General features: G+C 41.5%; 1 protein-coding gene across 11 annotated transcripts in view; it reads left to right on the top strand.

Annotated features, from left to right (window-relative positions):
* The window catches only part of rps6ka2 (ribosomal protein S6 kinase, polypeptide 2), a 324,857-nt gene that overhangs the window by 274,021 nt on the left and 34,317 nt on the right, over positions 1-16,519 (top strand). For all 11 annotated transcript variants that reach the window (XM_072265327.1, XM_072265321.1, XM_072265320.1 and 8 more), the window contains one exon: positions 3,028-3,130. In XM_072265327.1, coding sequence (XP_072121428.1) covers positions 3,028-3,130 — 103 coding nt within the window. The remainder of the gene's footprint in view (positions 1-3,027; positions 3,131-16,519) is intronic.

Genomic DNA, 16,519 nt, shown 5'->3' with positions numbered 1-16,519 from the left:
TGAAACTTTAACTTCATGTATAGGAATTTTGAAACCTTTCCATAGATCATAAGCCAAGTTCACCTGGGTGTTAAGATGATATGCAGACCTGGCCTCATGGGATACGTTCCCAAGGCATTTCTATACCAAAATAAGCCTGAAATCTTTCTGGAAGCCTTTGATTTCTGGTAACTTGCAGTTCAGAGCTGTTCCCAAATAAATAAAAGAAAATAAATTAAAAACCATAATTGAACACATTAAGTATGGGATAAATAATTAAACATATAACTTACTTGATTTTTGTTTATTTTCCCCTTGTAACACACAACTTGAGATTTCCTTTTCTCTCCCACAGTCCAACAATCTCCATTAAAGCAGGCTCTAAGAGTGGGTGTCTCAACTCAGTCATAGCAATGTCCTGCTCTATCACTGAGCCCTCTGTTGGGTGCAATAGGCATTGAAGCACCTGTCCCTATACCTCCTCCCTCACCACCATCCATGAACCTAAACAGACCTTCCATCTACAGAACCTTGCATTGCTAAGCAAAAGTAAATGTTGAGCATGGCTCTACTCAAAGAACTCAAAAAAAAAATAGTTTGTGGTTACACTGGAACATAAAGTGCAGTGTTTTATATCACCTTAGTGGATCATAATGGTATTAGCTTGGTACAATTATATAAGTCAGAAAGCAGTTGATTCAGGTTTATACTCAAGATTATGATTTATAATTTGGACTGATGCTTTGTGGCAAGACAAAGGAATTCTCTGGCATTTGGGTTTAGTAGTAGTAGTAGTAGTAGCCATACTTTATTGATCCTGGGGGAAATTGGTTTTCATTACAGTTGCACCATAAATAATAAATAGTAATAGAAATAGTAACCATGTTACTATTAGTAAATAGTAATAGTCATAGAAATAATAAATAGTAATAGAAAATAGTAATAAATAGTTACATAGTAATATGTAAATTATGCTAGTAAATTATGAAATAAGTCCAGGACCAGTCTACCGGCTCAGGGTGTCTGACCCTCCGAGGGAGGAGTTGTAAAGTTTGATGGCCACAGGCAGGAATGACTTCCTATGATGCTCTGTGCTGCATCTCGGAGGAATGAGCCTCTGGCTGAATGTACTCCTGTGCCCACCCAGTACATTATGTAGTGGATGGGAGACATTGACCAAGATGGCGTGCAACTTGGACAGCATCCTCTTTTCAGACACCACCGTGAGAGAGCTCAGTTCCATCCCCACAACATCACTGGCCTTACAAATGAGTTTGTTGATTCTGTTGGTGTCTGCTACCCTCAGCCTGCTGCCCCAGCATACACCAGCAAACATGATAGCACTGGCCACCACAGACTCATAGAACATCCTCAGCATCGTCCGGCAGATGTTAAAGGACCTCAGTCTCCTCAGGAAGTAGAGACGGCTCTGACCCTTCTTGTAGACAGCCTCAGTGTTCTTAGACCAGTCCAGTTTATTGTCAATTCGTATCCCCAGGTATTTGTAATCCTCCACCATGTCCACACTGACCCCCTGGATGGAAATAGGGGTCACTGGTACCTTAGCTCTCCACAGGTCTACCACCAGCTCCTTAGTCTTTTTCACATTAAGCTGCAGATAATTCTGCTCACACCATGTGACAAAGTTTCCTACCGTAGCCCTGTACTCAACCTCATCTCCCTTGCTGATGCATGCAACTATGGCAGAGTCATCCGAAAACTTCTGAAGATGACAAGACTCTGTGCGGTAGTTGAAGTCCGAGGTGTAAATGGTGAAGAGAAAGGGAGAGAAGACAGTCCCCTGTGGAGCTCCAGTGCTGCTGATCACTCTGTCAGACACACAGTGTTGCAAGCACACATACTGTGTTCTGCCAGTCAGGTAATCAAGAATCCATGATACCAGGGAAACATCCACCTGCATCGCTGTCAGCTTCTGCCCCAGCAGAGCAGGGCGGATGGTGTTGAACACACTGGAGAAGTCAAAAAACATGACCCTCACAGTGCTCACTGGCTTGTCCAGGTGGGCGTAGACACAGTTCAGCAGGAAGACGGTGACATCCTCAACTCCTAGTCGGGGCTGGTAGGCGAACTGGAGGGGATCTAAGTGTGGCCTGACCATAGGCCGGAGCAGCTCCAGAACAAGTCTCTCCAGGGTCTTCATGATGTGGGAGAAAATGTGTTTCAACTGTGAGAGAAAGGGAACATGCAATATTTAAGTGATAAGTAGGAAGGAAAGAGCCCATAGAGATAGTCAATATAGATTTCTATCAGCATGACCAGCTTGTAACTCAGTGCTGTCAGTTTTTCTCCAATTATGTCCAAGTGCTTGTTAGAGGCAAAATTAAATGATAAAAAAGGATAATACTTTCATCGTCAGGATTGCTGACAGTGAAGGTGTATAATCACAGCTGACCTTCTGGGAAAAGAACGTTGTTATGGCCAGGTTATTAGCAACAGATTAGCAACATAAGTATCCCTTGAGATACCTGAGTTAATTAAATACCAATTAAATCATAAGAGCCATCTGGAATCCCATATTGCTAATTTCAGCCACTGCCTGATTGCAGGAAAAGAGACGGACATTTGGAGGTTGGCATAGGAATAATAAAAAGGCAATGTTAAAAAAAGGCTTAAGAAACTCCCTAACTAGTTTACAATTATCACCTTAGTGGTTTAACATTTTTCTGACACAAGGCTCTCTTTCATATGTTATTTCTCATTTGAAAATAAATGCAGTAATAAAAAGTGTTTTGTTGGACTTGGCAGTATTTAACCTTGTGGTTATATAGTAGCAAACACCTTTCTGTAGCAGATACAATATTGAATACAATTAAGGGTGAAAGTGAATTTGTTGTGAAATAAATTTAAATTTTCTCTATACAAAGTCCTACCATGCTGAAGAATGTGTATTTTAGAGATCAATTACTCTGCTGAAAATGCACTAACTGAAGTTTAATAAAAGGTATTAGCCATGGTATTCAAGAACAGCAGAAATGAAAATGTATCTTACTTAATCTTGAGTGACCAAAGTACATTATTTATCAACAGAAATTATACAGGAAGGAAATTAAACCACCATTTAAACCAGCAGTAGGAAGACCAGAGGATACTTTCCACTTTGATCCTGAATTCACATCAAGGACACCAACAGGTTCGTGGATATTTTTTGTCAATTAATCAAACTGACCTCCACAAGGGATAATTTTGACTTCATGTGATAGTGCAAGATGGGTTTTAATGAATCTGCAGCTGCTTTATATAATGAGGACAAATGGTGCCAAACCCACAAGGTAAAACTCTTTTGTCCATTAAGTCAGTCAAGTATAAAAGTAGGCACAGTGTAAAATGGGTATCTGACAGGCATTTTTAAATTTCAAAAATATACTTGATTCATGACAAAAATATATAAAAAGAAGTAATATTGCAAAAAAAAACTATACCTTCTTGGTCAGTGCATTACATAGTGTAAACTTGAAAGAGTGAGAAAAAAAGAACACAAACAGACAGAGCACCATTGCCTTCATGTGGGCCTTCTGAGGTGATAATCTTTTTATTGTTCAAGGGGTTTTCCCACCTGACACATGTGAAGCTTTTTCTCTCTGGGTGGGTGAGTGGAAATGACCTGATCTGAATGAGCTATGAACAGAATCTGCATCTTCATTACAGTGAACTGGTAAGGGTTACAGCAAGTGAGAGTGGATATGTCTAAAAGCCTAATATTAATTAATCCAACTGGGTAAAGACAAGGAAAAGGGTTGAAATAGCCTCAAAATAAAGCTAACCTCTTCTGTACCAGATGCAGCAATTCAGATGGACGGATTTACTATACACTGTCAGGATAGACCTGTACAGTCTCTCAAAACCAGAGGTGGAGGAATATGCCTCATGATCAACTCTTTTTCGTGCACAGATATATCAGTGCTGTCCCAGTTCTGCTCACCAGACCTGGAATATCTAGCAGTTAAGTGCCATCCTTTTCAGCTACCACGAGAGTTCTCCAGGGTCACTTTGGTAGCAGTAAATATTCCACCTCAGGCCAATGTCAATCAGGCTTTAGGTGATCTGAGCAATGGGATCAACATGCACGAAACAGCGCACCCTAACGACTTCACCATCATTTTGGGAGATTTTAACCAGGCCAGTCTGAAAAAATCACTAAGCAATTACCATCAACAGATCACTTACAATACCAGGGGAAACAACACACTTGGACCATTGTTACATCACCATCAAGAATGCCTACCGTGCTATTCCACGCCCTCACTTCGGGAAGTCTGATCACCTGGCTAAACTTCTACTCCCTAAGTATAGGCAGAGATTGAAGACTGCAGCACCAGCAGTGAGCACCAAGAAGGTTTGGACGAGGGAAGCACAGGGGCACCTACAGGACTGCTTTGAATTGGTGGACTGGACTGTATTCAGGGATGCATCTTTGAATCTGGATGAGTAGGCTGCAGTCGTTACCAACTTCATTAAAACCTGTGTGGATGAGTGAGTGCCTACAAAGACTTACTGTTCATTCCCAAATCAAAAGCCGTGGATGAACTAGGAGGTATGTCATCTGCTGAAGGCTAGATCTGTGGCATTCAAGTCTGGCGACCCAGGCCTATACCAGAAAACCAGGTATGATTTGTGGAGGGCTAATTTAAGGGTGTAGAGACAATTTCGAATGAGGTTGGAGGCGACATCGGATGCATGGCAACTCTGGCAGGGTTTACAAGACATTACTTCCTACAAAGCAAAACCCATTAGCATGAATGGCAACGATGCTTCACTACCAGATGAACTTAACGCATTCTATGCCTACTTTGAAAGGGAGAACACAACTACAGCTGTGAAGATCCCTGCTGCACCTGATGACCCTGTGATCTCTGTCTCAGAGGCTGATGTTAGACTGTCTTTAAAGAGAGTGAACCCTCACAAGGGAGAAGGTCCTGATGCAGTACCTGGTAAGGCTCTGAAAACCTGTGCCAACCAGCTAATGGGAATATTCAAGGACATTTTCAATCTCTCATTGCTACGGCAGAAGACCCACGTGCTTCAAAAAAGCAACAATTATATCAGTGCCTCAGAAGAATAATGTGAGCTGCCTTAATGACTATCGCCCGGTAGCACTCACATCTACAGTGATGAAATGCTTTGAGAGGTTGGTCATGACTAGACTGAACTCCTGCCTCAGCAAGGACCTGGACCCATTGCAATTTGCCTATCCCCACAATAGGTCAACGGCAGATGCATTCTCAATGGCTCTCCACGCGGCTTTAGACCACCTGGACAACACAAACACTCATGTCAGGATGCTGTTCATCGACTACAGCTCAGCATTTAATACCATCATTTCCACAATCCTGACTGAGAAGTTGCAGAACCTGGGCCTCTTTACCTCCCTCTGCAATTGGAAGACTAACCAGAAGACTACAGTCTGTGCGGACTGGTGATAACAGCTCCCCCTCATTGACGATTACTACTGGCGCACCTCAGGGGTGTGTGATTAGCCCACTGCTCTACTCTCTGTATACACATGACTGTGTGGCTAGGCATAACTCAAATGCCATTGATAAATTAGCTGATGATACAACCATTATTGGTAGAATCTCAGACATAGTCGAGAAGGTGTACAGGAGTGAGATATGCCAACTAGTGGAGTAGTGTCGCAGCAACAACCTGGCACTCAACGTCAGTAAGATGAAAGAGCTGATTGTGGACTTCAGGAAGGGTAAGACGAAGGAACACATACTAATACTCATAGAGGGATCGGAAGTGGAGAGAGTGAGCAGTTTCAAGTTCCTGGGTGTCAAGATCTCTGAGGATCTAACCTGGTCCCAGCATATCAATGTAGTTATAAATAAGGCAAGACAGTGGCTATACTTCATTAGGAGTTTGAAAAGATTTGGTATGTCAACAAATACACTCAAAAACTTCTATAGATGTACCATGGAGAGCATTCTGACAGGCTGCATCACTGTCTGGTATGAGGGGAGCTACTGCACAGGACCAAAAGAAGCTGCAGAGGGTTGTAAATTTAGTCAGCCCCACCTTGGCTACTACCCTACAAAGTACCCAGGACATCTTCAGGGAGCAGTGTCTCAGAAAGGCAGCGTCCGTTATTAAGGACCTCCAGCACCAAGGGCATGCCCTTTTCTCACTGTTACCATCAGGTAGGAGGTACAGAAGTCTGAAGGCAAACACTCAGTGATTCAGGAACTGCTTCTTCCTCTCTGCCATCTGGTTCCTAAATGGACATTGAACCCTTGGACACCACGTCACTTTTTTTAATATGCAGTATTTTTGTTTTTTAACACGTTTTTTAATCTATTCAATATACGTATACGGTAATTGATTTACTTATTTATTATTATCATTTTTTATTTTATTTATTTTTTCTCTTCTATATTATGTATTGCATTGAACTGCTGCTGCTAAGTTAACACATTTCACGTCACATGCCGGTGATAATAAATCTGATTCTGATTCTGATTCCATACCAACGGACATCCATAAATTATATGTATAAGTAGACCTGGATGCAGTGTTTCTGTGGTAGAGTAAATATCTTGAATAGCACAGAAGAGCTGCAACGAAGAGAACAAAGGTTGCATTGTACCAGTGGATATTTCCAATATTAACAAACTGATGGGGACATCTAGTGTCAGCACAAAGCCCAACTTGACAATTAGATCAGTACTGAATGACAGTTAGGCATAATGTACCTCTGCTTGTAATTCTAATCCAACAATGTTGCCTTTGCATCCCTGGTAACCACTAAGAAAATCTGCTCTGATGTATTGTCAGTAATTCTCATGTACATGTATAGATATTTTTTAAATTCCCGTACAAAAAAAATCACTTGTACTCTTTCAGAAAGTAATCGGATGTGTTTCAGTTTGGCACTTTTTCATTAGTTGTATTAACTCACAGGTTTAATGGCTATAAAATATCTTTCAAATACTCATTCACGCTCCTCATTCTGTGCCCAGCGCCTGCTCTCTCTCAGCTGTGGCTAAGTTGACAGAAATGGTCCGCTCAGAGGCCTCTAACCCCAGTGTAATGGAGTAACCACTGGGTGTACATTGTTAACTACAGTCATATTCACCTGGGTGGAAGGTAAACTCGAATGGATTTTGGCATGTATTATATATTAATCTTTGTAAGGCAATGTGTTTTGGAATTCAAATGAACACTCCAGCTCAGCCAAAAAAAAAATCAGTACTAATAAGAATATGGAGGGCTTTTGGGTGTAAGCCCAATCTGTGGTGTTTGCTGACTTCATGCAGGACAATCGTGGATGTTTTGCCAACCAACACTTGCTAATTTTCTCATTCTTTGGAGCAATTATATATACTTCAAGGTTGTTAGGGAACAGTATTTGTTGGCAATCTGCCAAAGTAAATTATGCAGTTTATCTGAATTATAACAAACATTGAACAAAATTCGAAATAGTCCTGGTTGGCATTGCACAAAAAAAGGGTGATCTCATTACTTCAGTGTTTTAATGTGACCATGCATCCTTTTGTTGTGAGGAAATGCTTTGAAACCATTTCTGTCTTTTTGGCCCAGTTAATGAAGTTAATATAATAACTTAATCGAACCAATTGGAATGAAACTATTTGAAACAGTAAGGTAGTAGAGACCAAAATTATGCTTTTAATTTTAAGGTACATAACTAAATGAAAGCAGCAACGTATGCATGATCTGAAATTGGAAAAATTTCAGTCAAGCAACCAACCTCTTCATTCTTCTCTTCGAAATGCTGTCTGTGAAATAGATTTCAGACTAAAGCATGATGGTTAACAGCTGAATGAAACTGGAGGAAAATCTTTCTAGGGACAGGATTGTGTAGAATCTCATAGTTCTTGAACACATGAAAGCCAACCAATTTTCTACCAGGAATAATCAAATTATGTTTGTCAATGCTAATGGTTTAATTTTTGCATTATTTTGTTTATTTATTTTATTCTGGATTTGGTCTGCAATGGTAGAGACACTTCAATTATCCCCAGGTTAAGAAGAAAAGTGACAACTATGGAGCTATCTTAAAATACCTAATATTGTGAATATTCCTGAATATGACTGTCGCCACCCACAGCTCTAATCTGCTAATTTGCCAATGACTCTGCGTTGATTGGCCTAATCTCAAACAATAACGAGGTGGTTTACAGGAAAGAAGTCATCTCTCTGACACAGTGGTGACAAGAAAACAACCTCTTCCTCAATGTTACAAAAACAAAGGAGCTGGTTGTGGATTACAGGAGGAATGGAGATGGGCTAACCCCTATTGACATCAATGGATCAGAAGTTGAGAGGGTAAACAGCTTTAAGTTCCTCAGCATCCACATCACCGAGGACCTCACGTGGTCTGTGCACACCAGCACACAACAGCGCCTCTTTCACTGCAGACGGTTGAGGAAGTTTGGTATGGGCCCCCAAATCCTAAGAACTTTCTACAGGGGCACAATTGAGAGCATCCTGACTGGCTGCATCACTGCCTGGTAAGGGGACTGTACCTCCCTTAATCGCAGGACTCTGCAGAGAGTGGTGCGGACAGCCCAGCACATCTGTAGTTGTGAACTTCACATGATTCAGGACGTTTACAAAGACAGGTGTGAAAAAGGGGCCTGAAGGATCATTGGGGACCCGAGCCACCTCAACCACAATCTATTCCAGCTGCTACCATCCAGGAAATGGTACCGCAGCATAAAAGCCAGGACCAACAGACTCCAGGACAACTTCTTCCATCAAGCCATCAGACTGATTACCTCACGCTGATTTGAGTGTACTCTATATTACATTGACTGTTCTACTTATTATAAGTTATTATAAATTACAATGATTGCACATTTAGATGGAAATGTAACATAAAGATTTTTGCTCCTCATGTATGTGAAGGATGTAAGAAATAAAGTCAACTCAATTCAAATTCAAAAAGCAGAATTGGTTGTAATTGTGAATTCTTTCACTGGTCAGTAGTTTACTAACATTTCCCATCAAGTCATTATCAGCCACTTAAATGAGGTAAGGATAACAATTTGCGACCTTCCTCTGTTCCTTGCCAAGAAATGTACTACCGTACATATCTTTACACTGAATTGTATCTACTGCCTTATCTGAATAATCAATTACCCTGTACATTGTTGTTTATTATAGACACCTGAGATGAAATATATCATGACACCTCACAGGCCAATCTCCTGGCTGGTTTATACATAGGAAATCAGACCTGGTCCAGGCATAAACTCCAAGCACAAAAAGATGATCTTTGTTTGTCATTGATGGTGGGAAACATGCAGTGAAATGTGTCATTGTGTGTTAACAACCAGCGCAGTCTGAGAATGTGCCAGCGGCTGTCCTCAAGTGTCATCATGTTTCCTGCACCAATGTATCAGCTCCACAACTAACAAATCCATGGTTGCATGGTGGTTAGCATGACGCTGTTACAACTCAGGGTGTTGGAATGTGGAGTTCAATTCCAGTGGCCTCTGTACATCCTCCCCATGGACTGCGTGGGTTTTGTGACGGTGCTCCAGTTTTTTCCCCACAGTCCAAAGCTGTATCCAGTGGGTTAATTGGTCACTTGATTAGGTTAGGATTATATCGGGGTTGTCGGTGGTTGCTGGGCAACACAGCTTGTAGGGATGGAAGGGCCTATTCCACGCTATATAAGTAAATAAATAACCTATTCTAATCCGTATGTCTGTGGAATATGGGAGGAAACTGGAGCACCCAGAGGAAACCCATAGAGTCTTGAGTGAATGTACAGACTCCTTAAAGACAGTGACCAGAATTGAAATCCAATCACTGGCGCCTTAAAGCATTATACCAGCCACTACACGACTGTGCCGCACTTTTATTCATATCCTGCTGACGTGTAAAATATCCAATCCCTCCAACTCCTTCTTTCTAATCACCTGTCTCCCACATTTGTATCCCCTTCTATACCACAAACTTTAAATTGCAGAACAAAACTTTTCTAAACACTTTACATCTGAGATTCGAACACCATATTGCACAGTCTGACCCAAAACTGAATGGAGACACAAGATAGCGCAGATGCTAGAATGTGGTACAACACCAGATGCACTGGAGGAACTCAGCGTCAGGCAGCATCTATGGAGGGAAGTCAACATTTGGCATCAAGATCTTTCATCTGAACTGAAAGATAGAAAAAGAAAGGTTACCTGCAAATACAAGAAACAGACAGGAATCACAAAGAATCTGCAGCAGAATAATTCCATTATGGAGACACTGAGCAGGATAGAAATTCACTCTAAAATTGATTATGTGGAGGGTGGTAGCTGTTGCCACTTTCTTGAATTTTCAGATGTTCTTGGATGATAGTAATTCTATGCGAACAATGTAAGTTAACTGGCCTTCCTGGTCCTTACAGGTTTTCTTTAAATGTTAAACATGAGGAAATCTGCAGATGCTGAAAATCCAAAGCAACACATAAAATGCTGGAGGATTCAACTTTGCCTCTAATTTCCACCCTGCCCTTAAATTCACTTAGCCCATCTCGGATACCTCCTTCCCTTTCTCGATCTTTCTGTCTTCATCTCTGGAGACAAACTGTCAACCAACATCTTTTATAAACCTGCTGATTCCCATGGTTATCTCAACTATATTTCTTCCCACGCTATCTTCTGTAAAAATGCTATTCCCTTTTTTTCAGTTTCTTTGCCTCTGCCACATCTGTTGCCAGGACACAACTTTCTGTTCCAGGACATCAGAGATGTCCTCCTTCAAAGAATATGGTTTCCCTCCCTCCACTATTGATGTTTCCCTCGCCCACATCTCCATTTCTTGAACATCTGCGTTCACTCTTTCTTCCTGCCAATTTAACAGTGATAGAGTTCCTCTTGACTTTACCTACCACCCCATCAGCCTCCATATCCAACGCATCACTCTCCACAACCTGTGCCATCTCCAAAGGGATCCTACCACCAAACATATCTTTACCCTCCCCCCTCACAGGATCACCATGATTCCCTTGTCCATTCGTCCCTCTCCACTAAACTCCCACCTGGCACCTATTCCTGCAAGTAGCCTAAGTGCTGTACCTGCCCATTCACCTATTCACCTCCTCGCTCATCTCCGTTTAGGGCCCCAACCCATCATTCCAGGTCAGACAACACTTCACCTGTGAATCTGTTGGGTCATCTATTGTGTCCAGTGCTCCCGTTGTGGTCTCCTCTATATGGTAGCCCCATCATAAATTGGGGGTCTGCTTTGTCAAGCACCTCTGCTCCAACCGCCAAAAGCCGAACTTCCCAGTGGCCAAACATTTTAATTCGGATTCCCATTTCCCAATCTGACATGTCGGTCCATGGCCTCCTCTTGTGCCAAAATTAGGCTTCCCTCGGAGTGGAGGTGCTATGCCTTCTATCCATCTGAGTAGCCTCCAACCTGATGGCATGAATATCAATTTCTCCTTCCGGTAAAAAAAAACCCCTTCCTCTATTCCCCACTCTGACCTCTTGCCTCTTCTCACCTGCCTATTACTCCCCCTTCCAGTAAACTAATTTACCTCCCTCCCTGCACTCCTCTATTCCCCACTCAGGCCTTTTACCTCTTCTCACCTGCCTATTACTTACCCTTGGGTCCTCTCCTCCTTCCCTTTCTCCTATCGGCCACTCTCCTCTTTTCTCAGGTTCCTTCTTCTCCAGTCCCTGACCTTTCCCCCCTACCTGGCTTCATCTAACGCCTTCCAGCTAGACTCTCTCCCCAACCCCCACCTTTTTATTCTGGCACCTTCCTCCTTCCTGATGAAAGGTCTCTGCCCGGAACATCGACTCTTTAATCCTTTCCATAGATACTGCATGACCTGCTGAGCTTCTCCAGTATTTTATGTATGTTTTTCTCTTTAAGTGCCATTTCTTCCTTCATTGCCCCTTCACATTAACACGTAGACTCACAGTTTGGGAACCCTGCTGAAAACCAGAGCAAGATAAGCTTCTCTATCACTCCCTCAACCATACAGCTTAACTGTTGCTTGCCTTAGCACATCAGCAGGGGCACAATTATATGAAAGACAAGTATCAGTTCAAGCTAGCCTGAATTGCTCAAAACCTGTCTGCGAAAGAGCAGATGCATTGCAGTTGCAAGAAATGGTTAAAGTAATTGTGGAGGTGATGATGACTCAGCAAACGAGTGATGGACCAGCACAGCAGTCTTTAGGGTCTGTTTGCTGCACTAGAAGCCTTGGTGGAGAGAACAGAGAGATTTCTATGCACTTATGCACAGGAGGTGTTCCCAGCAGGAAGAGCTCAAGTGGGATCAGTCCTAAATGGATCGTCGTAGAGTTATTTATGTGGAGATACATAGCTGACAGGGCTGCTGTATCAGGCACTTGACATGAACCCGAGCCTCCTTTGTTATAGAGAAACCTGCTGTGTGTCCCTGCCTTCTCTACTTTGCTTGTTGTTGTCCAGGAACCTGGCCTGAATCCATCAATGAAAGAATTGAGCAGGGGCTGTTTGTGTGGGCTGCTATTGGGCAAATTCCAAGCACATTAAACAACACTTACTGGCACGCTTCTCTTCCTCCTGCAGGACAAGCACAGTAGGATGCCATAGCAGCTAACCGTTGCAGGCCAGACAGATGTACGGTAGCTGCTTCACAAATAATGTAGCTGTTTTGTTGCTGTCAGTGATCTGAGACCACTGAGCATGGTTGTATGCACACACCCATCTTCCTCTTCGCATCTCGTGTTTTAAGATTTGCAGGCTGAAGTTTTGTGTAAACATGAGCCCTTATCTTTCCTCTTCCTTCATCACTACTGTACCCTCATGCCTGTCTCCTCTTAGATATGCAGGAACTAAAAATAACCAATTATAAAGAAAAATATGTAGTCCATTGAGCACTGACAAAATCATATACATGAACACACTTAGAGTGCTATTACTGTTAAAATCTACAACATCAAATTGACCTTATCAGATTCTGTTTCAAACTGCAGTTTGCTGTTTACTCACGATTTAGTCACACTGAATAAGGTGGTTGAGGCACTGTAAGGGAGCTTGCCACGATCTGCCATTATGTTGTGGAGGTAGCAGGAAAAAAAGAGGAATGAGAGAAGTTGTTCTGTTCCCCATGTATTTGCTACTATGAGGATATAAGGAAAGGCTGGGGATGGATAGCCAAAATGTTGGAGTGGAAGGCAGGGAATGCAGGAAAAAGCAGTAACATTTCACTGATTCTTTAATCAGAATCAGAATCAGGTTTATTATCACTGGCATGTGTCGTGAAATTTGTTAACTTAGCAGTCACAGTTCAATGCAATACATAATCTAGAAGAAGAAAAAAATATTAAGTAAGTCAATTACAGTATACATATATTGAATAGATTAAAAATTGTGCAAAAAACAAATGATATATATTTAAAAAGTGAGGTTGTGTCTAAGGGTTCAATGTCCATTTAGGAATCGGATGGCAGAGGGGAAGAAATGGTTCGTGAATCACTGAGTGTGTGCCTTCAGGCTTCTGTATCTCCTACCTGAAGGTAACAGTGAGAAAAGGGCATGCCCTGGGTGCTGGAGGTCCTTAACAATGGACGCTGTCTTTCTGAGACACCGCTCCTTGACGATGTCCTGGGTACTTTGTAGGCTAGTACCCAAGATGGAGCCCACTAAATTTACAACCCTCTGCAGCTTCTTTCGGTCCTGTGCAGTAGCTCCCCTCGTACCAGACAGTGATACAGTCTGTCAGAATGCTCTCCATGGTACACCTACAGAAGTTTTTGAATGCATTTGTTGACATACCAAATCTCTTCAAACTGCTAATGAAGTATATGTTGGGACCAGGTTAGGTCCTCATAGATCTTGGAACTGCTCACTCTCTCCACTCCTGATCCCTCTATGAGGGTTAGTATGTGTTCCTTCGTCTTACCCTTCTGGAAGTCCACAAACAGCTCTTTTGTCTTACTGACATTGAGTGCAAGGTTGTTGCTACGGCACCGCTCCATTAGGTGGCATATCTCACTCCTGTACACCCTCTCGTCACCATCTGAGATTCTACCAACAATGGTTATATCATCAGCCAATTTATAAATGGTTTTTGAGCTATGCCTAGCCACACACAGTCGTGGGTATAGAGAGAGCAGAGCTGTGGGCTAAGTACCAATGTTGATCATCAGCGAGGAGGAGATAGTCATCAGGATAGTCAACATTTTCTGCTGGTCATGTGAGAAAAGTAAAGGCTGTTTTGTCTATCTAGTGTTTGGGTAATGGATAATTTGATGTGGCTGGAAAAGAAGCCTAGAAAGTGATGTTGTAAAGTCAATGGCAATATAGAGAAGGTCTTACTTAGAAAGTATGAGGAGTTAGATGTAAAATTAAAACTTTGGGCCTTCATGGTATGAATCTCAAGAATATCACTGGAGCTACCTGCAACATGGGTTTAGGACTAACAAGCCCACAAAATGAATGTGTGCCTAAAGAATCGGTGTGTGAGGAGGAGAGCCACCAGTTCTGAGACAGGAAGGAGTTGTATGGGGTGACGGGTGGGACCTGGGTACCAGCTGAAGGACTGTGGAGAGGTAGGTGGGAAAGGTCAAGGGCTGGGGAAGAAAGAATTTGAGAATTTTCAAACAGGATAGTTGGGGATGCCTCAGACAGAAATAAAACTAATTGTTAAAGGAACATAAAGGCAACAAAAGGGATGGGAATGAAGTCCACATCATAGATCATTAAAGACGTTATGTATCTCTGAAGATCTGATAACATTCAGGAAATAATAATACAATAACTGATAGAAGTACAATGTAAAACAGTGTACAATAGGTTAAGAATTGTATGATAAACACTCACAAGATTAAAGGCAGGATGATGTCTATTGTTCAAATCAGAGTTCTATAAATTATTGCTCATGTCATTACAAAGCAAAAAACTTGTTAAAATGTGATGTAATGCTAATTACTGACATCTGGCAACCGACTGGGCATGAGTGTGGGTAAATATTCAAGATAAAAAGCTTATTGTAAAAGCAAAAGGGTACAGTTGAATAAGAGGGATCAAGCAGTGGAAGCATTCAGACAGAACTAAAGAAAAAAATGTTAGAATTTGGTGGAAGCTGCCTCAGAACCTGTAGGCCACACTGAAAAAGTAGTGCAATGTGTAATCAAGTTGATCAGAAAAAAATTGCTGAAAAATTCGAGTATTTATAATGGTAGATTTTAGATTCACATAAACAAGGAGAAATAGAGCTTCTCAAGTTCTGAAAGCTGCTGTTTTTTAGTAACTACATGCTCTTGAACCAAAAATAAAAGGGACAATATGTTCTAGTGATGAGAAATCAACCTGAGATAGCAAACAATAATGAAAAAGTTTACTAATAATAACCATAGCATGGACGAATTTAATATTGAATGTGAGATGGAGTTGGGTAGATGGTGAGAAGCTTAAGAGTATGATATTTATTTCTTTATTAACTGAGACATAGAATATCAGAGCAGCAAGGTCATACTGAAACAGTATGATACATTGGTTGGGCCACAGGTAGATTCCTGAATACAATGCTGGTCACCATATTAAAGGAGGGAGATTTACAAAAATATCGTCATGAATTTTAGCCATGAGGAAGGACTTGAAAGACTTATTTTCCTTGAAACAGGGGAAGCTGAGGAATGATTTAATTGAATATTTTAAATAGTGAGAATTCCATGTAGGTGGTAACAAGAAAGAATTTTTCTTAAGAGCGATGACAATATTTAGCAGGCAAAAGTTTATAGTAATCAGTAGAAGAATTCGAGTTTGCAGATAGTTATTTTTCATCTAGAGGTAGTGGAAGCCTGGAATTCACAGCTGAAGAAACAATAGAGGCAAAGAATATACATTAAATTTAAAAGTTGTTTACACATGCATCGACTGTGCCATAACCTTACTTACGAACAGTGGGACATTCAGATTAGTCTGGGTTGTCCTATTTTGTAAGCCTGTAGTAATACAAGCTAATTTATTAAGTAGTGGTTTTCTACCCTCGCCTATCAGATTCCTCCTTCTCCAGTCCTTTATCTTTTTCACCAGTCAAGTTCCCAGCTCTTTACTTCACCTCTCCCACTCTCCCAGTTTCACCTGTCACCTACCAGCATGTACTGCTTCCTCCCTCACCCCCAAATTCTTACTCTGACCATATTTTTTTCTAATCCTGATGAAGCTTCTCAGTCCAAAACGTCAACTGTTTACTCTTTTTCGTAGATCCTGCCTGGCCTGCTGAGTTCCTCCAGCATTTTGTGCGTATTCAGTGAATGCTATTTTAAATACTTGTTCATGCCCTCTTTTCTAACTGGCTTCTTCACTAATAGCTGATGGGATTTTTCTTGTGAAAGTGACGGTATTATGGAACCCTTGTTTAAGTAATTAAATATACACTCTGTGGCCATCTTATTAAGCACCCCCTGAACTTAATAAAGTGGCCACTGAGTGTATGTATGTGGGCTTTTGCTGCTGTAGCCCTTCCACTTCAAAGTGTTATGTGCTGTGCATTCCAAGTTGCTCTTATTCACACCACTGTTATCATGCATGATTATTTGAGTTACTGTTGCCTTCCT

The sequence above is a fragment of the Mobula birostris genome, chromosome 8 (genome assembly GCF_030028105.1).
Source record: "Mobula birostris isolate sMobBir1 chromosome 8, sMobBir1.hap1, whole genome shotgun sequence".
In the NCBI taxonomy this organism is placed as follows: Eukaryota; Metazoa; Chordata; class Chondrichthyes; order Myliobatiformes; family Myliobatidae; genus Mobula; species Mobula birostris.
This window is presented reverse-complemented; position numbering and strand designations above follow the sequence as displayed.